General features: G+C 42.8%; 3 protein-coding genes across 3 annotated transcripts in view; 1 reads left to right on the top strand and 2 right to left on the bottom strand.

Moving 5' to 3' along the window:
- Positions 1 to 190: 190 nt before the first annotated feature.
- lysmd1 (LysM, putative peptidoglycan-binding, domain containing 1) lies at positions 191 to 2,874 on the bottom strand. Its single transcript, XM_079561973.1, has 3 exons — positions 2,533 to 2,874; positions 542 to 813; positions 191 to 457 (listed from the first exon to the last, which is right to left on the bottom strand). The coding sequence occupies exons 1-3, from the start codon at positions 2,689 to 2,691 to the stop codon at positions 292 to 294; spliced, it is 597 nt and encodes a 198-aa protein (XP_079418099.1). The 5' UTR covers positions 2,692 to 2,874; the 3' UTR covers positions 191 to 291.
- A 545-nt stretch (positions 2,875 to 3,419) lies between these two features.
- Positions 3,420 to 10,083, top strand: scnm1 (sodium channel modifier 1). The gene is made up of 8 exons (XM_079562207.1): positions 3,420 to 3,551; positions 3,671 to 3,741; positions 3,807 to 3,895; positions 6,108 to 6,202; positions 7,434 to 7,534; positions 7,628 to 7,761; positions 9,770 to 9,854; positions 9,933 to 10,083. Exons 1-8 carry the CDS (start codon positions 3,501 to 3,503, stop codon positions 10,027 to 10,029), a joined length of 723 nt encoding a protein of 240 aa, XP_079418333.1. The 5' UTR covers positions 3,420 to 3,500; the 3' UTR covers positions 10,030 to 10,083.
- Positions 10,084 to 21,938: 11,855 nt separating this feature from the next.
- The window catches only part of tmod4 (tropomodulin 4 (muscle)), a 37,174-nt gene continuing 31,685 nt past the window's right edge, over positions 21,939 to 27,427 (bottom strand). Inside the window, exons 6-10 of the mRNA XM_079561954.1 lie at positions 27,213 to 27,343; positions 25,648 to 25,755; positions 25,420 to 25,563; positions 25,203 to 25,347; positions 21,939 to 22,336 (exon numbers count right to left, since the gene is read on the bottom strand). Coding sequence (XP_079418080.1) covers positions 22,314 to 22,336; positions 25,203 to 25,347; positions 25,420 to 25,563; positions 25,648 to 25,755; positions 27,213 to 27,343 — 551 coding nt within the window. The 3' untranslated portion in view covers positions 21,939 to 22,313. The remainder of the gene's footprint in view (positions 22,337 to 25,202; positions 25,348 to 25,419; positions 25,564 to 25,647; positions 25,756 to 27,212; positions 27,344 to 27,427) is intronic.

Genomic DNA, 27,427 nt, shown 5'->3' with positions numbered 1-27,427 from the left:
ATTTAAACTTTATGTGGAAAAAAAAATAACATTTTCATTTGCCTTTTACAGCCAAACGATTGATCGCAAAAATAATCTGCAGATTAATCTATCACCAAAATAATTGTTAGTTGCGGCCCTCATACAATGCAATCCAAAATAATAACTTAAGTGTGACTAGTTTGTGAAAAACAAAAACTAATGATCCATGAGTCGTGTCCGGCCTGGCATGAAGACGGCGACATTGTCCACGTTCCTGAGACAAAACGCTGACAGGTCCTCTGGAGGAAAACAATGACAGGAAAATGGAGGTCACAGCTCAAAGATCTCGTCCTCCCTCTCCCTCAGCTTCCGGGTCAGTTTGGTGATGGTGTGGGGCACGGTCACCAGCGTGGTCTGATGTGAAGGAGGTAAAATCACACTTTGGGACCTCGTGAACGTCGTCCGGCTGCTGCAGGCTGCCTCCAACGCCGAAATCCTGGACAAAGACCAAACAAAACAGAGCTTGAGCTTGAACTCTAAAAAGAAGTTCATCTTAAAATCACTGCGCGTTTATCCGTACCTTTTCTCGGCGCCCTGGCATCTTTGAACCGCGGCGTGTTTGGACTGGTTTATCAATCCGTCTAATCTCCTGAGGAAGTCGCCCGGCGTGAGATCGGCGATGTCTCGGCCGTCGTCCTGCGGCTGTTCCGTCCCCGGGTTTGCGCCGCCCTCCTCCTCTTCAGCCGAGACCAGGCGGGCGCTCAGGTCGGCCATGACGGGGATGGACAGGGACTTCTTCAGGAAGATGGACTCGTTTGTGTAGAGGCGGTTGGCCCGTTTTATCTGCTCCATCTGGAAGAGAACGTCACGGTGGAACATGTTTAACCTGATGAAGATCTTTGAAAGTCCTGCGCGTAAACTGTGAAGATTGATGACGGAGGGGAAGTTTGTCATGCAAGACTAGGAACTATATGAGAGAGAAAGAGAGAGAAAAAGAGAGAAGAGAGAAAGTAAGAAAGAAAGAGTTTTTTTTTTTTAACCAAACCTTTATTAACAGCTTCCATGTTCACATTCCCACCTCGTGCTAATTACAAAAAATTACAACAAATACAGAGTGCACACAAAGTTAAGAAAGAGAGAGAAAGAGAAGAAGAGAGAAAGAGAAGAAGAGAGAAAGAGAGAGACAGAGAGAGAAAGAGAGAGACAGAGAGAAAGAGAGAAAGAGTGAGAGAGAAAAAAGAGAGACATAGAGAGAGAGAAGAGAGAAAGAAAGAGAGAAAGAAAGAAAAAGAGAGAAGAAGAGAGAGACAGAGAGAGAAGAGAGGAAGAGAGAGAAAGAGAAAATAGAGAAAGAGAGAGAGAGAAAGAAAGAGAGGAAGGGAGAGAGAGAAAGAGGAAAGAGAGAAAGAAAGAGTGAGCGAAAGAGAGAGAGACAGAAAGAGAGACAGAGAAAGAGACAGAGAGAGAGAAAGAGAGAGACAGAGAGAAAGAGAAGAAAGAAAGAGAGAGAGAGAAAGAGAGACACAGAGAGAGAGAAGAGAGAAAGAAAGAAAGAGAGAAAGAAAGAAAGAAAGAAAATGAGAGAGAAAGAGAGAAGAGAGAGACAGAGAGAGAAAAGAGAGGAAGGGAGAGAAAGAGAAAGAAAGAAAGAGAGGAAGGGAGAGAGAGAAAGAAAGAAAGAGAAACAGGGAGGAAAAGAGAAAGAAAGAAAGAGAGAGAGAAAGAGAGAGAAAGAGAGAGAGAGAAAGAGAAGAGAGAAAGTAAGAAAGAAAGAGAGGAAGAGAGAGACAGAGAGAAAGAGAGAGAGAGGAAGAGAGAGAGAAAGAGAAAAAAAGAGACATAGAGAAAAAGAGAGAGAGAAAGAGAGGAAGGGAGAGAGAGAAGGAGAAAAGAGAGAAAGAAAGAGAGACAGCGAAAGAAAGAGAGACAGAGAGAGAGGAAGAGACAGAGAGAGAGACAAAAAAGAAAGAGAGAGAGAAACAGGGAGGAAAAGAGAAAGAAAGAAAGAGAGAGAGAGAGAGAGTGAAAGAGAGAGAGAGAAAAAGAGAGAAGAGAGAGTGAAAGAGAGAGAGAGAGAAATACAAAGAGAAATGGGGGAAAAGGTTAACAATCAAGCTCCCTCCTTCTTCTCTCCTGATTGGAGGGCACAGGTTGACTGGAAAGCCTTGTCTCATTGGTCAAAGTGATGGCACCAGGGATTCAGACTATATGATTATATAGGGACAGGTTATGGGATAATTTATTATAGATTTTTCCGAAACTGGTTTTAGTCATAATATCTTGACGATAACTTTGACATTATGCATCCTGAAAGCTGTTTGGGATGAATAAATCACACTTGCAAATGTTAGCTCAACAAAGCAGCCTAAAACCAACATCTGACTTGAACTAGGCTATCTATATCTTGAGGCACAAATAGGTTATAGTATTTCTGAAATGTTTGAGCTACAAAAATAATCATCTTTAGCTATTTACATAATAGCGTTGATGCTAACCCTGAGGTGGAACTACCTGACATTTTATTTACATCTACAGTAAAGCAAGGTGTTGATCAACGCGTGTCTCACCCACCGTCACCCCGTACTTGAGCGCCAGGCCTTGCAGGGTCTCCCCGGGCTGCAGGGTGTGCTCTACCCGCCTGTGGTGCACCGGGGACAGCGGGGCGCGCACCAGGCTCCCGTACGACCTGGTGCGGCTACAGGCGGGCAGGGCTATCCGCTCTCCGGACATGGCCGATCACAGAGAGGCCAGAGAGGATCGAGCGCTGACCACCGGCGGCGACACCGTGAGAAATCTGCCCGCGAGTGTCCGAGTGGGTTACATCACGGAAAGGAGCTTAGTCCGGCCGGGCATCTGTGGCGTGTTTTTTTTTTACGCGCAGCTTAAGTTCATGGCGCGATAAAGTAAGAGTAAAACAACTTCATGTAAAGCAAAGCAGCTCTTCCCTCACACGCTGTGCAATATATGAATACCAGGCTAATTTAATTTACGTGTAACATTTTTTTTTTAAGTCAAATAAAAGTCAAATAAACCCTGCCTTCCACGGTCCATCTGGCCGTGCTGCTGCCATCTGTTCCGTCAGGCGACTTACGATGCGTTCATGAACATTAGTTTTACTGGGTGAGGGCAGATGGTGACCTTCTGTGAGGCGTCTTTTATAATAATATATTGCAATGGCACTGCTGTTTGCCCTGTCTACATTTGCATTTGAGTTTACGTTTTTTTTTTCTCTCTCCCCCAAATGCTATATTCTGATCTCTACTTTCAATCATTGTGTATAGTCATAAGTGTAAAATGTCAGTGCGAATTGCTTTTTCACGTAATGTATCAAACTAAAATGGTGGTGCTCGTGTAACAATACGTTGAATGTGTGTACTGTGCTTTCGATACAGTATTATTTGATCAAAAAGTAACTAAAGTGTTAGTATTTCCGTCTGTCCGTGAACGCAGCAGAGAAACCCGGAAGTAATGCGTCACACCAAAACAAACCACTAGCGTCGCTTGCCTGTCGCTTTACACTGAAATAAACCGCTACTAACATGTCTTTTAAACGGGAAGGCGACGACAGGAGTCAACTGAACGTCCTAAAGGTTCGTATTCTGGAAAAATCACTTTATAAAACCTACTTATTTCGCTTTTATTGTCAGTTCTGTGCCAACATTGTGACTGCAGAGCTAACTAATCACACAATTTCATATTTGTGCGCTAGAAACGACGTGTCGCAGACCTCCTGTCGAACTATATTCCAGAAGATGAAGCAACTATCATGAACAATGGAAGGTAAAATACATTCCGAACTGCTTTGATCATATGAATATATTGATCTAAGTTTATGCTCATTGCAGATACACGTGTCTGGTGTGTTCCTATGGACCAGTGTTTGACACCGTTGACACGCTGACTGTTCATCGGAAAGGGAAAAGGCATTTAGAGGGTGAGGCGTGAATCTACTGTTTTGCTTGACCATAATTCTACATTTTCAAAATATAGACCATTATTTATTTCTGTACAAAAGATGTGTGTTTTGAATAGGGGTGTAAAGGTACGCTTAAATTGTATTCGGTTCGGTTCACAGTTTTGGAGGGCTCGGTTCGGTTAATTTTCGGTCCAAATAGAATATAATAGAAATAGAATTCTTGCACAAAATAAATAAAAGCGACCCATTTGGGTGATATTTTAAATAAATTGCACTCTTATAATGAAATACACATTTTATAACATTTAAAATAAAAAATTAAGTACTGTAAGTAAGTGATAGAGTAAGCGCACTCAAGCGCATAGCTTGTTGACCACATCAGTTTGAGCTTTTTCATAAAGTGCTGGCCCTTCTGGGGCCCTAAGCTAGTCTATTTCCCTTTCTAAAACAGTAAATGGCAAATGGTCCCATTCTCTCACCTCTGGTCCCTGACCCACAGATTGGGAACCGCTGATTTAAAACTAACTGAAACCTGCTCCTGACGGTTGTTTCTGTCTGACCGCTGAGAATTAGCCTGTGAGTCGCCCAACCTGTTTTAGACTGTGCACATTCAGAGAACCAGAGTTACTGTAAGTTACTGTGCTCATGAGAACCATGTGGATTCAACTCAACAAAAAGGCCATGGAGAACTGCTTTTTACTCTCGTCTACTCGCCAAACTACTGTCCTGATGCTCTAGACTCACCAGACACAATAGGAAGAGAGTTTAAATGAGAGTGAGGCCCAGAGCTGCAGCCCAGAGTCCGCGCAGGGAAAACATGAGAGCTGCGCCCGGGACACGGGTGACATGATGCAGCCGCGGAGGAGCCGCGCATGAGGCGAAGCACCGGGAAACAGACGGCCGAGCGGGACACGAGCGGAGAAGCACTCGCGCTTTGGAAGAGACAGGGGGAAGGCGGTCGGTCTCTCCTGCTCATTCACTTCAGCAGACTACTCCGTTTTGGTGTTATATGTGGCGAAGTAGGCGGAGAGTGAGTGCGCGCTGGAAGAGCCTGTCCCCGTAACAACACGTTGGTTAATCAGTGAACCAACACTACGCACCTTGCGTAGTTTGCGTATAGGAAGAACGAGCTCTGAGTGCTGGTATAACTTTTTGGCTGAAGTGCGGACGTGATGGGATATTGTAGCGAGGCTCAAGACTTTTAGTCAAATGCTTAAAGCCAGCGCCTTCAACAACTGCCAGCTACTCATGCAGCTTCAATGTACGTCACTCAATAGCGTCCGTGCGGAAACTCGCGTAGGAACTTTGCCCCGCGGCACTTAATATGACGCTAATAATACATTTACATTATTTAATGAAAATAATACACCGAAACGGTACGCAAGTGGACCGAACCGAACAGACCGAACCGAAACGGTTCAATACATCCCTGTGAACCGTTACACCCCTAGTTTTGAATCTGTACTATGGACCAAACGCAGATTAATGTCCTTTTTTGCGAGGAGAAAAGTTGCAGGAACAACAAGTGGAAATGATTCTAGTGAGGGACTATTGCCCTTGCCTTAGATAAAGTATTGGACCAAAAAGGTAATGCTCCAATAGATTATCATCCTCAAGCTCCACATAAAGGATGGAACATGTTATGGATGCATTTGATTTAAAATCCTAGATTAGTACAATGTGTTTGAATAAGACAAAACCAGGCAAGTCATATTAACTACGTCTGATAATATCATTTTCAGTGGTAATAAAAATAATAATAATAATACACTGCAGTATGAATTGACTACAGATTGCATTCAGGTTATAATTGTATAGGGCTACATTTTGTAGATGAAGGCAATACATGTGGGCCCTGATATTGGAAGTCTAATGCTTCTATAGGATGATGAATGAATTGAAAAAAACAAACAAACAAGCAATTTATCAGTGATTTCTTTTCAAATGTGATGTAACATTATATCTCTAAACTCCCAAATAATCCAGGAAGCTTTTAAATGTAGCTTTAAGGGATATGCCATCAGTTTCTCTTTATAGTAAATAGCTAAAAATAACATAATACATAATAAGGAATTAAAGAAGATTTACAACAAAAATCCGACTAGTGAGTACCTGGAAGAGTTAGTCGTTTTTAAACTGTTTGCCATCAAGAATTATTCCCCTAATTATTTATTATAAGTAATCATAATAATTGTCCAAAAGTTAACATCTATGACTTGATTTTTTCAAGGACTTAAGAGATTTTATCGGAAGAAAGCTCAACTGAGAAATGAGATTGCAAAAAGGAAGCAGGAGAACTACGTCCAGTCTGAAGACGGCGCTCAGGTTTGTTAGTTTCTTCATGATTACAAATGGTTTTGGAGTCCAGACACATGGGCTGTTTCCCAAAGCCCAAGTACCTTGCCTTGGTCTGATATGGGCGTGGTCAGGCATCCACATCATCACTCACCGCCCAAGTGCTGTTCCAATGTTCAAGTCGTCTGGAGGCATGTGTCCTCGGCCCCATCGCTAAAGAGGTCTAGCGGCAAACCGGATGTGCGTCAGCGTCCGCCATGATAAGAAGCGTCCGAATTGGGCAGTCAGTGAGGAAGGAGGTAGGAGAAGGTGCCTGTATGCTAACTATCATAGCCACTTTAGTATAGGGACCTCTGGTGGTTCCTCACTGGCGATTAGGAGCTATGTGCCATCCCATAAGCCAATGTGCCGCCAATCCCCCCAACCGCCCGCTCTCCAGGGATTCATGCGCAACTGTTGATTGAGCCAAATCCGAGACGAACTTTATAAAAGTGACAAAATGCATTATTGTCCAGTAGTACCAATGTTTTTGTAGTCCAATACTAATATAGTTTTTCTGAAACAGCTGTTGGTGTCACTTCCCCTGTGTTTTCCGACCTGGGTAATGATGGTTGAATTTGGCAAATGCAGCTGAAGCTCTAGTTCACATAGGGATCTAATGAAAGGTTATGGACCAGGACATAGCAGCAGCCTGGAATGAATCTATTAATGTTCTGCCTCTCTTCGTTGTTACAGTTCACTTAAGTGTTCAGAGACACTGGTTTTCAGTTCTGTGTTTTGTGTCTCCTGTTTCTGTTTTTTGTGTGTGACTTGTTTATATAGGCCTATGTGACGTTCGTGTTTTTCGAGACACTTGTTCATTTTGTTATTAATTGATTTTGCTTATTGCAGTAACTTGGTTTTGGGCACATTTTGGTTTTCTTAGGTTAGGTTAACTTTTGTTCACTTAAAAATGTCTAATAATTGTAAATATCCCCTTCTGTTTGAATATTTTTGTTACCCCTTAACCTTTTACATTCCATTGAATTAAATTACAACATTCTTTAACCGTTTGTGTCCGAGCAGAGCAGGGTCATATCATCTCCATCACTCCCTTTACTAAAGACAAAGGCTGCTTGTTGAAGACCATGTGGCGCATGTGCCTCGTGATCATGGCTCTAACCGATAGTCAAGATCGTCTTTGTTCATCTAAGTGACCTAAGCATGTCATGGTGTTGGAGAAATGGCTTTTTTCATCCATTTTGAACATATGTTTGTGTAGGAAGCGTCCAGTTCAGCTCCATTACTGGCGCAGACGAGAAAGCTCACCCATCACGCCTTACTGAAGACCGTCCCGTACAACAGCTGCCATAGAAGAACAAGGTTGGCTTTGTAAATCAGATGTCATTTTTAGTGCTTTTCTTTTCCTCTCTGTTGAAAATAATTGAATTGAACTGATTTGTCATGGTTTTGCAGCACAAAGTCTGAAAAACAACCTCCGAGTGGCAAGTCCGAATCCAGCCACAACTCGAGTGAAGTTAATGTAGTACCTCAAGCATCCACACTTTCTTCTAGAATACCACAAAGTACTTCAGCACACTCTATCAAATGTAAGTATTATTACTAATTAGTTGTAGTGTTTCTCTTCTCAAGTCATGGTTGCTGTTGTTGCTGTTAAAGGAATAGTTTTTACATACTGAGGTATGTTCTTACCTTAGCTTAGACGAGTTCTTTTGTACCTGTCTGGTCCTCAATCACGTAAACACAGCACAGACGGCGTTAGCACGAGGTCAAGATAGAAGCTACCAAGCTCTTCCACGTTTTCCCTATTTAAATATGGTTACGTGAAGTGTTAAACTACAAAAGGATAATTACACAAAATTAAAGGGGGAACTATATTGTAAGGCGTAATAATACTCGGAGTTGTTCGGCGTTACTGCGCGGATTTCGAACTACTCATGGTATTATTACGCTTTACAATATAGTTGGAACCCAAAAATCGCCCCGTGTTAAGGACAGGATGTTATGACCTCAGTGACAAGATTTCACTGATTATGGACAAATTGTCACTGAAGGTGAATAAAATACACGCATTACAGATATTTTTATAATTGGAAAACACCTAAAATAAAATAAAAGAACTGACTGTAACTTTACTTTCTCCATGGAGATGTCGACTAAAGGCAGCCAAATAAATGAGATAAATACATTCGGGCACTTCTATCGAGCTCCCATCCCCCTCTGAGTGAAAACTAAAGGAGACTCATTTGTCGTTTTGGGGATAAACTATTCTGCAACAATGTCAGAACCACAGGGACTGTTTTATTTTCAATGGGAAAATATAAAAGTTGGTTTAATTTCTTACCCGCCACCTTAGCCGACCGCATTTTCTCCAGTCCGGCTTTACCCAAATCTAAAAGCTTCTGGACTCGAGCTTACAGGCTATAGGCCAGTGTAATGCCTGTAATTGCTAAGGCCTACAAAACTGATCCTAACTTTATCATCGCATATTTGCCACTTTTTTTGTTGCTCTTTCGTGGCTTTCTTTTTGACTCTTTAGTCGTGTGTTTTTGGTGCCTTTTAGTTTCTCTTTTGCCATGTTTTTGTCACATTTTGGAAATGTTTTTGTTTTGTTCTCGTCTTTATTAATCGTTTTTCGGTCGCGTTCTTTTTTGGGTTTTTTCTACGCTTTTTCCATAGTTTTTTGTCGTGTTTTTGTCACTTTTTCATCTAATTTTTGTGCCTTTTTTTGTTTTCGTCACACTTTGGTTACTACTTTTGTCACTGTTTTTTTGGTTGTTTCATCATTCTTCAGTCGTGTGATTTTGTTGCTTTTTTAAAATCATTTTATTGTTGATTTTCCTGCACGTTTTTGTTGCCCTTTTGCCACATTCTTGGTTTTAGATTTGGGTAATGCCAAACTGGTGAAAACGTGTTACACCTCCGTCCTTGGTCGTTATTGGGGAACAGTGCCATCTGGTGGCCCTTTGTGACTTCTTTAAATATTCAGCCTGATTGAACATGCTCAGTGTATCAGCTGCACAGTTTCAAAGCAGTTTCCGTTTTCTCTAAAAATCAGGGTTTCTGCGTGGCATTAAATGAAAATAATAATAAATAAATCTTATTAAAAAGCATTAAATTGGATTCAAACTGGCATTAAATCCAATTTATTGGAAAATAATGACATTGCTCAAAAGTTTTACCTGTATAATACCAAAATGGTGGTTTAAAATATATTCATTTGCGGTTTTGGCTGAGGTTGACCACATTATTTGCGTTTGTGGCATTAAAAAGCATTACTTTTGACTTTGCTCTGCCTGCATAAACCTTTTTATAAATTACCTGAGGCAACAGATCTCCTTTTTGGCGTTTTCATATTCAAAAAATGAAAGTAAATTAGAAGTTCTCCTTCATCACTCCATTCATTTCAATGTACAAGAGCCTCACCTAAATTCATTCTTCGATTAAAAAAAAAATTAAAGTTGCGCAGTGTCCCTTTAACTACAGTTGGACGCAAATATACTGCACACTACAACAACATTGACAAAGTTGGACAGTCAATCGTGCAATAAGAAAAGGTGGATTTGTGGAGAATTCAAATGTCCCATTTTGATGCAGCCGCGGCGGAACCACAGTCGGACCAGGACCCGCCGATGTCCGAGCAGAGGAGAAGAGAACTGGAGCACCACCTCAAGCTCAAAAGGTAAACCCACGTCCAGTCAGTATATTACGTTTACAGTTCCTCATGTCATTGTAATGGTTTCATTTTGTGCGCCTGCAGTGCCGGCTGGATCCAGGACGGGAGCGGACAGTGGCTCAAAGATGAGAACGTGGAGTTTGACTCGGATGAAGAGGAGCCTCCATCTTTGTCTTCGTAGTGTTATTGTGCAAACTGTAACACACTCTTTTGTGCTTTATTCAGACTGAAATGTGAACAAAATGTATTAAAGTTTTTATTTTTTTTAATTCTCATTCTCTCAATAATTGATGCTTCAAACCTGGTTGAACCTGATTGTTTCTAGGGGGATTAGAAACTATTTTAAGCTGCAGTGCCAACTCGTTTCTAGCTCGGACAGTCCTTCCCAGACACAACAGAGCACATCTGTCATCAAAATAAACTGACCTTCAGTGTTGGAGATGAAAAAAAAAGTGCGTTATTTACGTGTAAACCGAAATATGGCAGTCTGTTCTGCAAGGCATTCCTCTCCTTAAAGGAATAGGCCACCGTTTTTACATACTGAGATATGTTCTTACCTTAGCTTTGACGAGTTCTTAAGGACCTGTCTGATCTTCACCCGTGCCTTCAGTGCAGCGTTACGTGAAGTGTTCCACTACAAAGTATAATTACACTAAATTAAACAATGTGGATTTTCTAAGCGGATAAAAGGGGGACTATATTGTAAGGCTTAATAATACCAGGAGGAGTTCGAAATCCGCACAGTAATCTTCACTTTACTGTGCAATAATCGTCACTTTACTGTGCGGATGCCAAATTACTCCTGGTATTATTACGCATTACAATATAGTTCCCCCTTTTATCCGCTTAGAAAATCCACATTGTTTAATTTTGAGTAATTATACTTTGTAGTGTAACACTTCACGTAACCATATTTAAATAGGGAAAACGTGGAAGAGCTTGGTAGCTTCAATCTTGACCTGTTTTGGAGCTATAGAGGAGAGAGGGAGAGGCTAAATGCTAACGCCGTCTGCGCTGTGTTTACGTGACTGAAGGCACGGGGGAAAGATCAGACAGGTCCTAAAGAACTCGTCAAAGCTAAGGTAAGAACATATCTCAGTATGTAAAAACGGTGGCCTTTAATCAATTGTTTGCAAACATTTTGATTTTTAATGACTCTGGATTGTGTTCGTGGTGTTCTAAAGGTAGTACCTGGGCATTACCCAAAAGCCTTGACCTTGAGACCTTCAAGTTTTCCCCCCCAATATTTTCATTTGAAAATAGTGTATCTCAGGTAGAACTACGCCGCCTGACTGAAAAAAATGTCATGATCTTGGGTTGTTGAAGTTGGTCCGGTAAAAGCAAAAGTTCTGTGGGCGTGCAACACCTGATTTAACATTAAGTTATGTACATTACAGTAATATGGCCACAATTCTAAAATGTAAATAAATTGAAGTCTAATCCGACCCGGCTAAATATTCAACACCTATCCATTTCCCCCCAAAATGAGTCTTGGCTCTGTGCTATCAGATTGGTATAGCTGGTGGTTTTAGTGGCTTTATTGGTGTGTATTATTTCCATGTGATCGATCAGAGCTATCAATGGCAGATGTCCATTAGAGGCAGCTAACATGAGGTTTTCTGAAGGTATGTTGCGTTTTCTTTGACAGCCTGACAGTTAGTTTCCGGGGTAGGGACCATAGATATAAGATAGAAGAGATAACCGGGTTCCATTCAGCCTCCTATGAAGCCTGTTCCTTAAAAGGGCACTGGTCCACCTGCCCTCACAGGGCAGGTGGACCAGCTACAAGCCAACCACAGCGCTCGACACATCAATTACAGACTTAGGGTCTTTTTGTCCAATCCTGTTCTGGTCTAAATAGGCAAGAGATTCCCCTTTGCCATGTAAACGCAGTGATTGACTGTGCTGCTGTTCCACTCGGCAAACGCCTAATAACCGACCCCCTCAGGGCCCATGAGATCTGCTGACGGACCTGAACATCCTGAACGACCAGGTTCTTCCATCAATAGATTGAAGATCTTTGGAATGTGCCGGAGGAAGGCTTTGCACAGTCTATGCTTTCCCATCGTACTCTACCCAGTCCCTCCCGCAAATGATAGTTTGTGTGCTTTGTACCATATTTAGTTCCTTTTGTTGGTGTCCTCACCCCAGCTGCGGGGCGCTCCTTCGGGTGCTAATCTGAGCACAGTCCTGCAGTTCACACCAGCCCAAGCCCCACTGCACAGTTGGTATAATTTAGTCACGATGGTTGGGTTTAGCAAAGAGCCCTGACTGACTTAACCCGGACTACTCTCTGTTGACTTAGCGAGATGTGACGATTAAAAGCACACGGCATCATTTTGGGGATAATAGAAGTTGGAGGCAGTCTTGCATACCTTTGAGCAGCTGCATAAAGGCATTTATCCTTTTGTCAGATGGCCTGGGCAGATAGAACCTTCACAATATTGCTCACATGATGCATTTGTCAGTGCAGGAGAATTTTGTTTTCATCAACCAATGCTTTTCCATATAAACCAGCGCTCACTGGGTCAAGTTTTGAACTCTCTGAACAATTACTTTGGCTGTTGTGCCTTTATGTCCTTCCCAAAGACACAAATAAATTGCTGACGCTAAATGGAGAGCAATAATATTGACATCAGAGTGGAGGGAAGGGGAGAGTTCAGGTTCCATATGAAATGGTATCTGCTCTAAATCGTGACAGCAAACTCGCCGCGGCCTTAATGAGCCTGAGTGCATTAGCGGCACAGGAATAGTGGGCGTGCTGTGGAGGAACCTCAGTAATGCTGCGAGAATCCTCCGAGGTTAGCAGCTGTTTCTGTTCGTAAACCGGAGCCAACATGGCCGCCCCCTTCTCCAGTCGCCCGCCCAGGCCCCCCTGTCCCCTTCTATTCGAGGCGCTCCTATGTTTGGCCCATAACTGTAACACTGTACAAAGTGGGTTTGAGGGGGTAAAAATAGCCCAGGAGCATGAGGGGGAAGTCACAGGATCAAGAGGGACTTTTGGGGGATTAAGACTTCGCGTAGAGAGTTCTTACGGGAATATTATCACCCATTTCTCGTGTTAGCGTCTGATGAAGCCGGAGATCAGCGCCATTTTGGTCTCAAGCTGTATGTGTGGTTCTCAAACAGGGGTGTGCTCTGCTGGTGCTTAAAGTTGTAATATATTCTGTATAAGTAGTTACAGCTCTAAAAGTGTAATGTTTGTATTGTGCCTGGTGCACACTGCGAGATGGTTCAAAGAGACAATAGTATGACCAAAGTTTTGTGGTAGCAGTTTCAGGCTTCAGAGGGCGTGTGTTTAGCTGAGACCAATGGCCGCTTGCAGAAATCCACGATGATGACGCTAAGGGCCGACGTTGCTGTAGTAATAGTGGTGGCAGAACAAGCTAGTTTTACATTGCATAGCATTGGACTTTAGACACGTTCTAAACAACTGCAAAGCCTAGTGCCTATTTTTCTTTTTTTTTAACTTTCTACAGCTAGACATTGCTCCTGTGATAACGCTGGGTTTTTAGAAATCCTTATCATACTACTGTTAGCATTGGAGCTGCGCGGCTATGATCGAACTACACGTCACGCAAGTCCCGGGTCTACACTGCGTTCCAAATTATTATGCAAATTGGATTTTTGTGTTAAAAAGGTAAAAAAAAAAAGCAATAATAATTAAAGCCGCAAGCGGCGATGAAGGCCCTCGCCCTTGGGGACTCGTCCCTTGCAACCGCCCCCGCTCGCTCTCGTCCCTTGCGGCCACCTCCGCTCGTTGTTATCCCTTGCTACCACCTTTGCTCACTCTCATGCCTTACGACCACCTCTGTTTGCTGTGGTCCCTTGCGACCAATCCTCATCACACTGATTTAAGTTGTATTACAGTTCATTATATGCGAAAGTCCCTTTAAGTTGCATTACAGAGCATTATATGCGAAAGTCCCTTTAAGTTGCATTACAGAGCATTATATGCGAAAGTCCCTTTAAGTTGCATTACAGTGTATTTTATGCGAAAGTCCCTCTAAGTTGCATTACAGTACATTATATGCGAAAGTCCCTCTAAGTTGCATTACAGTACATTATATGCGAAAGTCCCTTAAGTTGCATTACAGTGCATTTTATGCGAAAGTCCCTTTAAGTTGCATTACAGTGCATTTTATGCGAAAGTCCCTTTAAGTTGCATTACAGTTCATTTTATGCAAAGTCCCTTTAAGTTGCATTACAGTTCATTTTATGCGAAAGTCCCTTTAAGTTGCATGACAGTGCATTATATGCGAAGGTCCCTATTCACCTTATTCTGCCCCGCCCACTTCTGCCCGTTCATTTTAACGGAGAACGAGGGAAAATATTCTCAGCTCAAATCTGATGTGTAGTCGATTGATTTGTGTAAAATGTCCGATGTTCATTTGCACCGACAAATAAACACTGCAGCGTTTCTCTGCGCGGCCTGAAAACGGCTTTGTTTTCGTGTAGAGACTGAATTTATGTGGACTTCTCCAGCCCCATGTTAACACAGAGGAGAAAAGGGGCGGGCACAGTTAATGGCGGCGCCCACGCGAACAGCCGGAATAAGGTGAATTAAGTTACGTGTTATGCGAAAGTCCCTATTAAGTTGCATTATAGTGCTATTGTGAAAATCTCTATGTAGTTGCATAATTGTGTTGTAGTTGCAAAAATCCCTATTTTGTTGCAGAAACTGTAAAAACTGTTGAAATCACTGACAGACTTCACTGTATCAGAAATCCTAATGAAATGCCGGCAAGAAAAGAAAAGCATTAGAGAAGTGTCACAGCCATATTTGAACTGGCAACCTCCTACACCAAAGACAAGCACACTATCCCTGAGCTATAGCTCCTTGGTTATTATGGCCTGATCTGGGCTACTTTGCTGTAAATTATCGGGCAGTGTTGCCTCAATTGTTTTCCTATCCCCTCATTTCTGTCTCTTTCGTGGCTTATATTTAGAAAGCGTTTTTCATGAGGGTGGGACTATAGGCGCAGTGAAGAAAAAGAATACAGAAAGAAAAAGAAATTAAAGCCGCAAGCGGCATCGAACGGCCCTCGCGGGCCGTGCCTCCTTTAGCGCCTCTATTGCCGCGTCTATGTAACCGTACCAAGGGTGGCAGCGTGGCCACACTGCATTTTATTGCCCCGATGTGCCATTAATCTTTGTCAGTAAACATCAAAACTACATTTTTAGCCTCTCCATGTGAATAATGGCTCCACCCTGCAGAGGGCGCTAGCACGCCCATAATGTTTTAAATTTCACAATTAGCATCAGGCGGCCCTAACGGGCCGTACTTCCATGACCACTGTCCAAAAGCTCCTGACAGAGGGCGCTAACGCGCTGTAATGTTGCTTTATGTGAGATTCATGTGTCAGCCCCATTAGAATTACATGGGGGGCCCCGGGCGTCACCATGGCAACACCGTACAAAATACGGTATGGGTCTCATTGGCTTTTTGGATCGGGACGCCATCAACTATTTTTGTACCGAATTTCATCCATTTCCGAGAAACTAATTTTTTTCCCATAATGCATTTTTTCTTCTGCACCTGGAGGGGGCGCTATCGCACCCAATGTTACTTTTACACATTTGTTGTGTCCAGGGGTGAAAGGTCAATAAAATGTATATTTCCGATTTTTAATCAGAGTTTGTTTGTGCGAATGGGAGCGATTTTTAGTTTTTGATGAATTGCAAAATACTTCGGAAAGATTGCGGCTTCGCCGCAAACAAACCGTAAAACATAGACAAAAAATTTGGATAACTTTTGATGCCCCACATCTCGAGATGAGCTGGAGCGATTTTGAGCTCATTTGGTGAAACGCCCTAGGAGGAGTTTGTTAAAATGCGACGTCAGCGAAAACGCTGACTCAGCATTCTCCGGACTTCATGTCAAAATGGCGGACTTCCGGTTTGTCAGGGGGCGTGGCCAAAATAATATTTTTTTTTTGTCGTCACATGACGAATATCTGTACCGAATCTCGTCGCTCTACGACAAAGTTTACTTCGGCCCCTCCCCCATTGGCGTAATGTATTTTGACTTTTGTAGGTGGCGCTGTCGCGCCATTTTTTTTTTCCCCAAAATGAAACACACATTTTAATTAATTTTTCGCCGGATCTGAATTTTGGGCAAAGTTTGGTGAGTTTTCGACAATGTTCAGGGGGTCAAATTCCTGCTCAAAGAGCAGAAGAAGAAAGAAGAAAGAAAGAAAGAAAGAATAATAATATTTCCGAGAAAAACAATATCGTCGCTTTCGCGACGATATCATATTATACATTTTTGGAAAGCTCTAAGCGATCCGCACGCACCCGTGTGGTTCCTGGGTGGATGACGAGCGCTTCGCGCTCGTCATCCACTATATACCCCCATTCACACTATATACCCCCATTCATTTTAATGCAATAATAAGTATAAAGGGCCCACACCTCCGGTGTGGGCTTCACTGTTTTACACAGTGAGTTTACGGTTGACATGGGGACAGCGCTTCGCGCTGTTTTTGTGCGCTCCGCGCACTTAGGTTCAGTGCGCTGCGCGCACTGCGCTGTGATTGCGATTACAATAGGCCCTTGCGACGGCAGGCCGCTCGGGCCTAACAAGGTCAGAATTGATCCAGCACTCTTATGGTTAAAATCCCAACACTCAAGCTATGACACTACACAGGCACAGCAAATCTGGTGAAATGCCCCGGACTCATGTGTTTTAGGCTGTGACAATGTAAAAGGTGAAAGCAATAGGAAAGTGTCAAGGCTGTGTTTGGACTCGCAACCTCCTTCACTTGAAACATGGGCCTGATGACAGCTTGTCTTAATTAAATTCCCAGGCCGAAATTTGGTCCCAGCAACACACTTGAGGAGAGGGGTCATTTCCCCTTTTTTATTGAGTGTGGAACCATAGGTGGTGATTCATGTTCTTCCTGGAAGGTGGTCAGTCCAATAGAAAAAGGAAATAGAAAAGAGTCAAGGTTGGGATTTGATCCAGCAACCTCCTGTACATTAATCCAGCTCTCTACCAATGGAGCTAAGGCTGAGTGAATGGCATAGCGGATGTGAAATTAATGTCAGGAAAGACCCCGCACTTGTGTGTTTGCAGGAAACGGATTTACAGTTTAGAAAATAATATATTCTATCATTATTTAATTAGGGTAAATTCCTGGCTGCCCAAATAATTGTTGAGAAGGGGTTTCAGCCCTGCAGCACCCTCGATATTGAAGCAATGATTTGGTGAGACCCATGTAGTACGAGGAACACGCACACAGACGGACAGGAAACAGACAAACTGAAGTTCCTGTGACTGTACAGTTTAAAAAAACGTGAATTTGGAGGCAAAACGTCCAAATTAAAGCTTCTGTCTGTGACAGAGGGGTAGTATAAGTACATACGAGTCCAAAAGTGTGGCTTTTGTGAAGAAAGGGAGAAATTTGGAAAATTGGCGATTTTCAGGACACAGAGGCCTCTGACAGAGGCCAGTATGCAGCCAGGCTAAGACCTCTGGCTATTTTGACGGAGGATGGGCGGGCCACTTACAAGCCACTTACAAGCCACTTTGAAGCCAAGATGGCCGCCTCCCTGTGCGAGTGGGCGTGGCGCTCCAAGTGAGTTTTGGGCTTGTCCTGATGTCCCCTCTCACTGTGGCCAAGGACTTGGGCATAAGCCCAAAAACGCCCCTATTTTTTTGAATTGGGGTCCGCTTCCAGAGGGCGCTGTGGAGCCATTTTGTTGTGGGCGTGTCCCATTCGTCCAATATCATAAATTTTTTCGCTGCCCCATTGCCTCCGCCAATTTTGGGGAGCTTTCACCCACGTTTAGCGGGTCAAAAACGCGATCCTTTCCGGAGAAAAAAAATAATAATAATAATAATAATAAGAAACCACCCAAAAACAATAGTCCCTTGCCAGGACTGCGTCCGGCTCGGGCCTAAATATTAAGAGAACGGAGCAAGATAGAGGCATGGTGTAATATATTTTTTTGTTTGTTATGATGAGTAGAACACATCTGGAAAGTTTCGTGGAAATCGGAGAAAATAAATGTTTCAAGGTATAGGCAGGGGGCGCTATAGTGATGTGCACCGTGAAGTAATTGATCTCTATGGAATCAGACCGTAAGTGGCCTTCTGTCAGCCAAGTATGATCCAGACTGGATAGAGCGCGTGCCTGCGAGGTGGTGTCAAATTTACATGACAAAACGTGTTTTTGGGGGGGGCGCCATTCGAAACGGGGGGGTCTGAGTGAAAAAAAAGTCGGTATTTTTTGTAGCCCCGTGTCAGGAGAGTCTGTTTAAACAGGTATGGGCTTATTCTGCTGAAAAACCAGGGACTAGTTTGTTGACACACAAGGCAGGTCCAGATAGACTCCCACATAAAAGTCAAAGTCACGCCCACATCTTAGAAAATATGACATGACTATAATGTATTTTTTGCTTTGCAAAAGTGTCTAGAACATACTGGCATCATTGTATTAAAAAGATTCAAAAGTGCAGTTTTCAAGGTATGGCTAGGGGGCGCTATACTGGGAGCAGGCTACACATTAATGGCTTCATTCTGTTCGGTTTCAGGTGGCGCATTAGTGATATGAATATGAGCTCTGTGGGCTTATGCCTGTGAGCGTGAGCTTTCTTGGAAACAACGCGAAATCTACGCGGTTTTTGCCGCGTCGTTACGAGGAGACGGTGAAACTTTTTTGAGAAACGCTGGGCAAATATTGAATTTCAATATGTCTAGACGCACTGTGCCAAATGTGAGCTAAATCCGACGAAAAACCAGGGACTAGTTCGTTAAAACGTAAAATGAGTTTAGACGATGTCCGGGTTTGAAGCCAAGATGGCCGCCTCCCTGTGCGAGTGGGCGTGGCGCTCCAAGTGAGTTTTGGGCTTGTCCTGATGTCCCCTCTCACTGTGGCCAAGGACTTGGGCATAAGCCCAAAAACGCCCCTATTTTTTTGAATTGGGGTCCGCTTCCAGAGGGCGCTGTGGAGCCATTTTGTTGTGGGCGTGTCCCATTCGTCCAATATCATAAATTTTTTCGCTGCCCCATTGCCTCCGCCAATTTTGGGGAGCTTTCACCCACGTTTAGCGGGTCAAAAACGCGATCCTTTCCGGAGAAAAAAAAAAATAATAATAATAATAATAAGAAACCACCCAAAAACAATAGTCCCTTGCCAGGACTGCGTCCGGCTCGGGCCTAATGAAACTCATGGATGGTATCGTGTCTTGGGGCTCTATGAATCACTGACATTAATCTCAGAGACCTGGGATTATTAGTTTTCAGGTTAAGCCCAGTTAAGGGAAAAACTACTGAAAAAGGGTGTTCCACTTTATTATGCAGATCATCATTTTCAAGCAATATGGTAAAGAAAAAGGGACTTTCTGCTGATGAAAAGCGTGAAATAGTTGAATGCCTTGGTCTAGGTATGAAAACCTTCGATATTTCATGAAAGATTAAGCTTAATCATCATACAGATAAGAGATTTGTGGATGATTCAGAGCACACTCCGTTTTGTGCCGATAAAGGCACAATATGGACGGTTTCTGCTAGACAAACACATCAGATTAAGAGAACAGATGCTACAAAGCAGCATACAGGTATTTGAAGCTGCTGGTGCCTCTGGAGTCTCCCGAACATCAAGGTGTAGGACCCTCCAGAGGCTGCAGTTGTGCATAAACCTTCTATCCGGGCCTCCCCTAAATGGTTAATTGAATACTGATGAACAGAAACGGCTGCAGTGGCTCAGAAATACATGAAGACTCATTTTCAAACAGTCTTGTTCACTGATGAGGCCGTGTAACCCTGGATGGTTAACTCAATGGAGTAGTGAATGGTTGGTGAATGACCACAATGTCCCAACAAGGCTGGGACGTCAGTAAAGAGGTGGCGGAGTCATGTTTTGGGCCAGAGTCATGGGGAAAGAGCTGGTCGGCCCCATTAGGCCCTTTTAGGCTCCCTGAAGGTGTGAAAATGACCTTTGAAAAATATGTGGAGTTTCTGACTGACCACTGTCTTCTATGCTACAAAAAGAAGAGCCGTGCTTTCCCTAACAAAATCCTTTTCATGCATGACAACGCACCATGTCCTACTGCATAGAATAATTCTGCATCACTGGCTGCTATGGGCATAAAAGGAGATAAACTCATGATGTGGACCCCCTCCTCCCCTGACTTCAACCCTATTGAGAACCTTTGGAGCCTCAACAAAAAAAACTTCTATGAGGGTGGGAGGCAGTTTTCATCCAAACGGCAGCTCTGGGAGGCTATTCTAACATCCTGCAAAGAAATCCAAGCAGAAACTGTCCAAAAACTTACAATTTTAAGGGATTTAAGAATTTTAAAGCTGCTATCACACAAAGGCTCCTATGTTAAAATATAACTTGACCTGTTAATATTTTTTTGATTGAAATAGCTTTTGATTTCAGTAAGTATGACCTCCTAATGCTACAAATACAACAAATGACCATTTTCAGTTAATTACGAGCTTTAAAATGCATTGAAACGATGAGTTGCATAATAACTTGGAACAGTGGATTTTGAGGTTTTTACTATATTTATTTTTGAAAAAAATACTGTTATCACTAGGAAATTTTTTCCACCACATTTAAATGATCCTCTACCAGGTAAAGACTTGAAAATTATGCTGACTCTCATTTGAGTTGACAATTTAGAAAATCTTAGAAAAATGTCATTTGCATAATAATTTGGAACGCAGTGTACAGTGAAGATCCCGCCCTTACGCCCTTTTTAGGAATATGCTTCGTCAGGGCTGGGGAGGAGGAGTCTGTGGTCATTGTGGTAAATGAGGAGGAGTGAGGCGGAGTTGTCTATTATTTTTTATAGTCTATGGCTGAGAAAAGTGCTGCATGCTAGTGGGTTTATTATCGTGGAAAAGTGCAGGGAAAGTCCTGTAAAAATAAAAGTCAGACCCGCTCTGGCCTCTGTTTCTTATGACTTTGCCCCGGTGTGTGCTCTGTGTGTTGATGGGACGCTTGACAGAGATCATCGTTGCAGCGAGAGGATGGCTCACTCTATAACGGTTCTATTTTAAATCTTTGTCTCTGTCTCACTGTACGACGTAAGACCTGCGATTTAGAGCTACGACCCAAGATATTCCCCACGACGAGCGATTGTTTGTGACAGACGGCCAGAATCGTACAGTGCACACACGGCATTATTGCTGCTTTAAAAATGTAGCTGAGTTACTTTTGAAATACTTTTGGCAAAATATAAACTGCAAATACTACACGCAACCACAGATCTTATACACCAGTGTCCAACTTGATTTGGTGCGGCATTTTATTTGGGGAAGTTTGGCATTTTTTCTGTTCATACAGTACATTAATACAAACCATTGAAATGCGCTTGTAACTCGAGTTTGTTAATTTGTAATGACTAATATATGACCGTATTTTGTTTCAGTATGTTTTACTATTTCTAATTCATATTTCTATGAGACGAGCCACTATCCTGTGCCGTCTGCACTAGCAATGGATCAGTGCAATTGTTTTGAATTCCATGTTAAAGACTAGCCTGGCTAACACCAGACTAAAATCACAAGTGATATTTAGTCTGGGGACCACCAATTCATTTTCCCGTAGGAGAGGTGTGGTTTACGAGCGTCCATAGCCGTTTATTGGGCGATACGAAAAAAAAAAAAAAAAAGTCTCTTGCGTCTGCACGTAGCCATGGCCAATCGTATCATCGTATGAGATGACGTATGACGTACCCGCTGTAAACTTTTGAATATAAACTATTTAGAACAAGGTCTAAAGCTTGATCAAAAAATACCATCGTGTCTGCTGCTGTCACGTTGGATCCGTAAATAAACTTTTTTTTTATTATCCGTAAATAAACTACAAGCTTCCATATATCGAATAGCGCGTCATCGTCTTGCCGTCCCTCCTCGCTCTGTGATTGGTTCCCAAATCCACCGGAGATGTCGGCCATGGTCCCCAGGCTGTTGTGCAGTTCGAAATAATTCGAGCGCACACAGCAGCCTGGTGTTAGCCAGGTTAGTTAAAGACTGGACTTAGAGCAGCTTTTAAACCCATTAGGACGGTGTTAAGTCATGATTAGCTTTTTCAGCAAACTGTTCAAAGGATAAACCCCACTAATGTCCACAAAAGCAATAACAAATACTCCGATTAAACTGTCCAAACATGTACAATCATAGCAGAATATATCGTGTTTATTCAATTATTTACAGAATGTCTCTTTCCCACACATAGCACCACGCTGTACATTTGTCATGGACGAGGGCGTTCTGATCGGGATGAGATGGACAGAACACAGACTAGAGCACAAAGACGACAGCTCACGTTTGGCCGACACACACGTCTTTATGGAGAATGGCTTCTACAGAACATGAAATGAAATGGGACAACATGATGGAGGTCTGGGCCCCGGCCCGGGCCCTGCAGAGCGAGGCCATGGCGCCAGGACAGGGGCGGATGGCACGGTTTGGCTCCAAAAGGGGATAGGCTGCAGTCGGCACTCTCATCGCAACCTCTGCTGGCGAACTGAGGAGGAGAGGGGAGAGGGTTCAGACATGGTTTAATGAAGCGGGCCAAAATCAAGGCCTTAAATGTCATTATAACAATCAAATTGGATTTCAACTTGCATTAAATGTATATTTCTTGGAAAATAATGACATTATTACTATTTTTTACAGCATAAGTTTGCTATAACAAAAAATATGGTCACATTCAGCAGCAAAAGTTGCCGTTCTCCACTTTGCTTTTGAATATTGAAATTCCCCTTTACTCTTAGATTTGAATTACATTAAAGCGACAGTCTGTAAGTTTAAATGTTTTACAAATGTAATAGATTGTGTATAATTTACCGTATTGGCCTGCAATTTGACGCACTGTAATAAGTATATTTTTTCCCCTTGCTGATCTCAGCAGCTAATCAGAATGCCCGGTGTCATCACTTTGACCAATGAGACGAGCTTTTCCTATTAACCGGCCTGGGGGACTTCATTGTTTACTTTTTAAATCTCTCTGTCTCTCCTCATTTAGCATTCTTACAAACTCTCATTTTTCATTTGTTCATTTATGACATTAAAAATATACTGTTTGGGCTGTAAAATGCATTCAGTTCTCAAATTCATTGTATGTATCGGTATAAACCCTGTGACATAAAGGTAAAAGATCCAGCGACTCAGTGAAATCAGTGATTTCAGAGCTCCTTTTTCCCTCTGATCTGTATGAAGTCAGAGAGCCATCACACTTTGATTAATTTCTAGTCATGCACTTGGGGCAACCTCTCTCTTCTCTGTCTATTTCTGTTTTCATAAATGATTGTAAATACATTATACTATAAGGAGCAAAAACACATACAAAAAAATTGGGTACAGCTGAAGTGTCACAGAGATGTGGGTAGAGTAGTAGTAGTCAAAATCCTAATATTGACAAAATATAGTAACAAGTAGTGTAAGTTTAAGACCAGTTGAAAAATGACAAAAATTTCCACTTTGCATGGTTGGATCTTGACAAAATGTGGATTAAGTGACCTTTGCCCTGCACCACCTGAAGCTCCATTGTTCCACTGAAGGCAAAAGCCCCAGATCACTGTGGCGTAGGAAGCATCTCAGGTGGATCTGCTTGTGATGTCAGTAACGTTGGAAACCATCAGGACCATCAAGGTCACATTTTTCTTCTCATCAGAGAATAAAACTTTCTTCCACCTTTCAATGTCCAATGTTTGGTCTCTCTCCAAAGTCCAAACAAACCGTTCTGTGGCTCAAAAAGACCAGGCCTTTGAAGATGTGTTTTGTTTTTGAGGCCCTTCAGTCGGTGATGCCTCTGATGGTTACTGGGCTGCAGTCGGCTCCAGTAACGGCTTCGTTTGGGTCGAGGATCCTCCAGCCAATCGGATCCTCCGGCTCAGTGCTGGGGACATTTTGTTGGTCTTCCACTTGACTTTTTTGTTCCATTACACTTAGGATCTTTTCAGAAATTCTAAATGACTGTGTTCCTCAGCAGTGGTGGCACGCTGTGAGATCAAACACGATCGAAACGAAAACTTTTTTTCCCTTTACCATCAGGACGTCATGACAGTGTGAAAACCTGACAGAAAATGACACTGAATCCACATTTTTGCACAGATTTGGCCTTTAAAAGCTGCCTTAAGTTATCCTTTTTAATTGTTTTCATCAGTAGGTGGAGTAGTGAACCCTCTACTGCTCCACCACCCCCCCCCTCCCTCCCCTCACCTGGCTTTCCCCCATCACCCACGCCCCTCACTCCCCTCCACACCATAGACCATTGCATTCAATGAGATACGGAAATCTCATTAATCTTGTGAGAAACACACATTTATCAGCATCAATAAGATAGTTTGTAGCAAAGTCAACATTTGAGACTTACATTTATTTGCTACACTGCCACTTTCATGAAAATCTCTTTGGCATTTAGAACATAAAATTTCCATTTGAACTAAGTTTACAGCAGATTTTTTTTTTTCCTCTCAACCCTTGAACGCCTCATCCTCTGGTGCTGCTTTGCTTTGTAATCATAAGGAGGAAAAACACCTGACAGCTCCTGTAGATATTGGATTAATAAAACGGACATTTCATGAGGACTTCAGCTGCATCAGAGCAGGTCGGTCAGATGCTGTCAATTCACCATCTTTTTGTAAACGTCTATCATTATGCTAAATTATTAGCCGCTAACTGTTGCCGCGTCTTCTGCTTCAAACATTTGCGATCTCTTGCTCACATGATTGTGCTTACATGGTGCGGGGGGGCATGTGGGGGTGAGGCATGTGTGTGTGAGGCATGTGTGTGTGGGGGGGGGGTGCGGCGCCGGTCTCCTTCTGCTGTTTGTGAGTGTGGTGCACATGGTGGCGCATCTAGCGGCACTTGATGGGAATGCAACGTTGCCAGACCGGCAAAACGGGATCGCTTAGAGTAGCTTTAAAGGTATGTGGTCTTAAACTTTCTATCAGCTGCAAAACAGACTATTTCAGTTCATTTGTTGTTTTATCTCACTCCCATTTCTTCTTGTTGCATATTGAAGTTCTGCTTCAAACCTTGTTAAGATCCAACCATGCAAAATGAGAATTTTTACCATTTTTCCCCCAAAAAATTTCTAAAACTTTGGATCGGGACTGTACCACAAAAGTATATCAAAAGGAATCATTCTGAAGAATAAAGTTCATGAAATACAAACGTCATCTATTTTATGTGTCGATATGAAGGTTTTGTCACTTAAAGATTTACTCCCAGAGGAACAAGTAACAGTAAATGTAACTAAGTACTCCCTGGCTCTACTTTGGCTCTACTATGGCTCTGCTATGGCTCTACTATGGCTCTACTATGGCTCTGATATGGCTCTGATATGACGGTATGGAATAATGCAAAGGAATGACTCCAGCTCTTACTCATGTCGTTGTTGCGTGTGATGGCCATGGCTGCCCTGGCACGAGGACCCTGCTGGTTAAAGTGATATCCAAACTTCAGGATGCTGGAGTTATTCTCCAACATGGAGGCGATCTCCATCTCCACCGAGTCTCCGAGCCTCTGCCTCTGTGACACAAACGTACGTGATCGTAAACACAGCAGGGAGCACTTAGCTCATACAGCGGATGTCGGTCCCACCTGGTTGTCGATCTTGAGCTCCACCAGAGTGGCGTTGCTGGTCATGGCTTTGACAATGGCCTTCATGCCGTCGCTGGTGATGAAGTTGGACTCGATATTAAGACTCTGGAGGCTTGTGTTCTCCTGCAGCATCTCGGCACATGCCTGAGCAGGAGAGATACTTTTGTACCAAGCGCTTCACCACTCATAATTACAAACCTATAGTTGTACGGGTTGTCTTGCGCTTACATAGGCCACGGGGTCATTGCTGCGGGTGGCGGCGATGCTCAAAGACTCAACACAAGAGTTTTCCTTCATTGCCTCAAAGATCTCTTTAAGTGTTGGGATGGGAATGTCCTGTAGGAAGACAAAAACTATAAAAACTTGTATTTACACAAGCAGTCAGTCGTTTACCAGATGTGATTTCTCCTGAGAAGTGGACAGGCTGCTCTGAATAAGCCTCATGATTAGGGTTGCAAAGGGGCAGAAAATGACCAATACATTTCTGGACATTTTCCAGAAAAAAAGAAACTTAAGCTTGGAAAAATCTGCTCCTACCGCAGTGTGACTGTAAAAATCTATAATCTGTGGCTAAAAAGAAATGACCATATTCGGACTACAGTCACCTCGGTCGCCTTTCGCAGTACACGTGGATACAAAACATGTCAATATTTGTGAATGAATACGCTTGGGGAAAAGGCTGGTGTGCCGCAATGTTGTAGTTACTTCCTGGAAATGGCCAACTCGCACACGGACAAAACGTCATAAAGGTTAAAGGTGTATTATGGAACTTTTTATGTAAAAACACCCTTGATATTTGCGTGTAGTTTAACTTTTTGTGACCCAATGGCTGCCGATGGCGTATGATTAGGGGGGTCGGTTGCCCTTGCTTCTTAATATCATGCACTAGGCCTGCTTAACTTCACAAATGGAAAATAAATTGGAATCAATAATTTAGCAAAGGTCTATCTTATTATCTCGTTTGCTTGACCATTTTGGATACTCATTTTATAAAGAATAATGTACTATTTTAAATGGCATTTATTTTACCCTAAAACGCTAGCTTGTTGGAGATATTTGCCCGGCAAACTATCAAGGCAGCTCAAAGAAGGCACTTCAGAGACAGACATACAACTACAGTCACTTATTACTTATTACTACTTATTACACTCACTGGTGTCTTGCTCGCCTTCCTTCTTTTTCTCCTTTTGTCCGTTTCTGCTGCCAGAAGTATAACTTCTCGCCATTTTTTTCGGCGAGTTTGGCTCATGGGGCCATTTCAAGGAATATGTGACGGACAATTGTCATTGCACCTTGTCACTGCTGCTGTGTAGTGACTTTATTTGCTGTTTCTGTCAAATATATTGGCCCTCTGGAGGCCCCAATAAGCTGCCTGCCTTGCCTAAAAGCAAGCTACGCGTCTAATGGCTGCATGAGTGGTTAGCATGGCACCATTATTTCCGGTGGGCTCTAAAGCGCTCCAGGATCGATTGTTTTGTAGGTTTTTCTGGTGAGAGGGTCCGTCAGCAGTGAAAACCTTCTAAACAATCGACCCTGGAGCCATAGTGTTGGAAAGTAAAGGCACCATGCTGACCACTCATGCAGCTGCTGGCTCACTAAAAGCTCAAAAACGCACAAATAGACTTTTTTTTCAATAACAAGTTTCATAAAGCACCTTTAAAGAAGAAATCTAGCAAAAAATCTCCACATTGACCACTGTGTGAAAAATCGATGCTTTCACCGGCCGTGTCTTGCTTGATTAAACTGCTCATTATTGTTCAAGGCTCTCTTTTTTGACTTTTTCGTTGCTGCACCTTGATGTTGTTGAGGTTGACTTCCGTCAGGCTGCTGTCGTTGCTGATGATCCTCTCCAGAACCTCCTCCACGTTGGTGGTGTTGGGCGGCTCCTCCGGGAAGATCTTGAATTCATCTCCCTTCACGACGCCTGTAGGACAGGGCAGAACACCCCGTACAGTCCAACACCTTCTCAAAACATTTACAATGAGTGTTTTTGTGTTTTTGGTACGCA

The sequence above is a fragment of the Gobius niger genome, assembly GCF_951799975.1.
Source record: "Gobius niger genome assembly, chromosome: 8".
NCBI classification, from domain to species: Eukaryota; Metazoa; Chordata; class Actinopteri; order Gobiiformes; family Gobiidae; genus Gobius; species Gobius niger.
The sequence above is the reverse complement of the archived record's forward strand: the minus strand, read 5'-3'. Positions and strand labels throughout refer to the sequence as shown.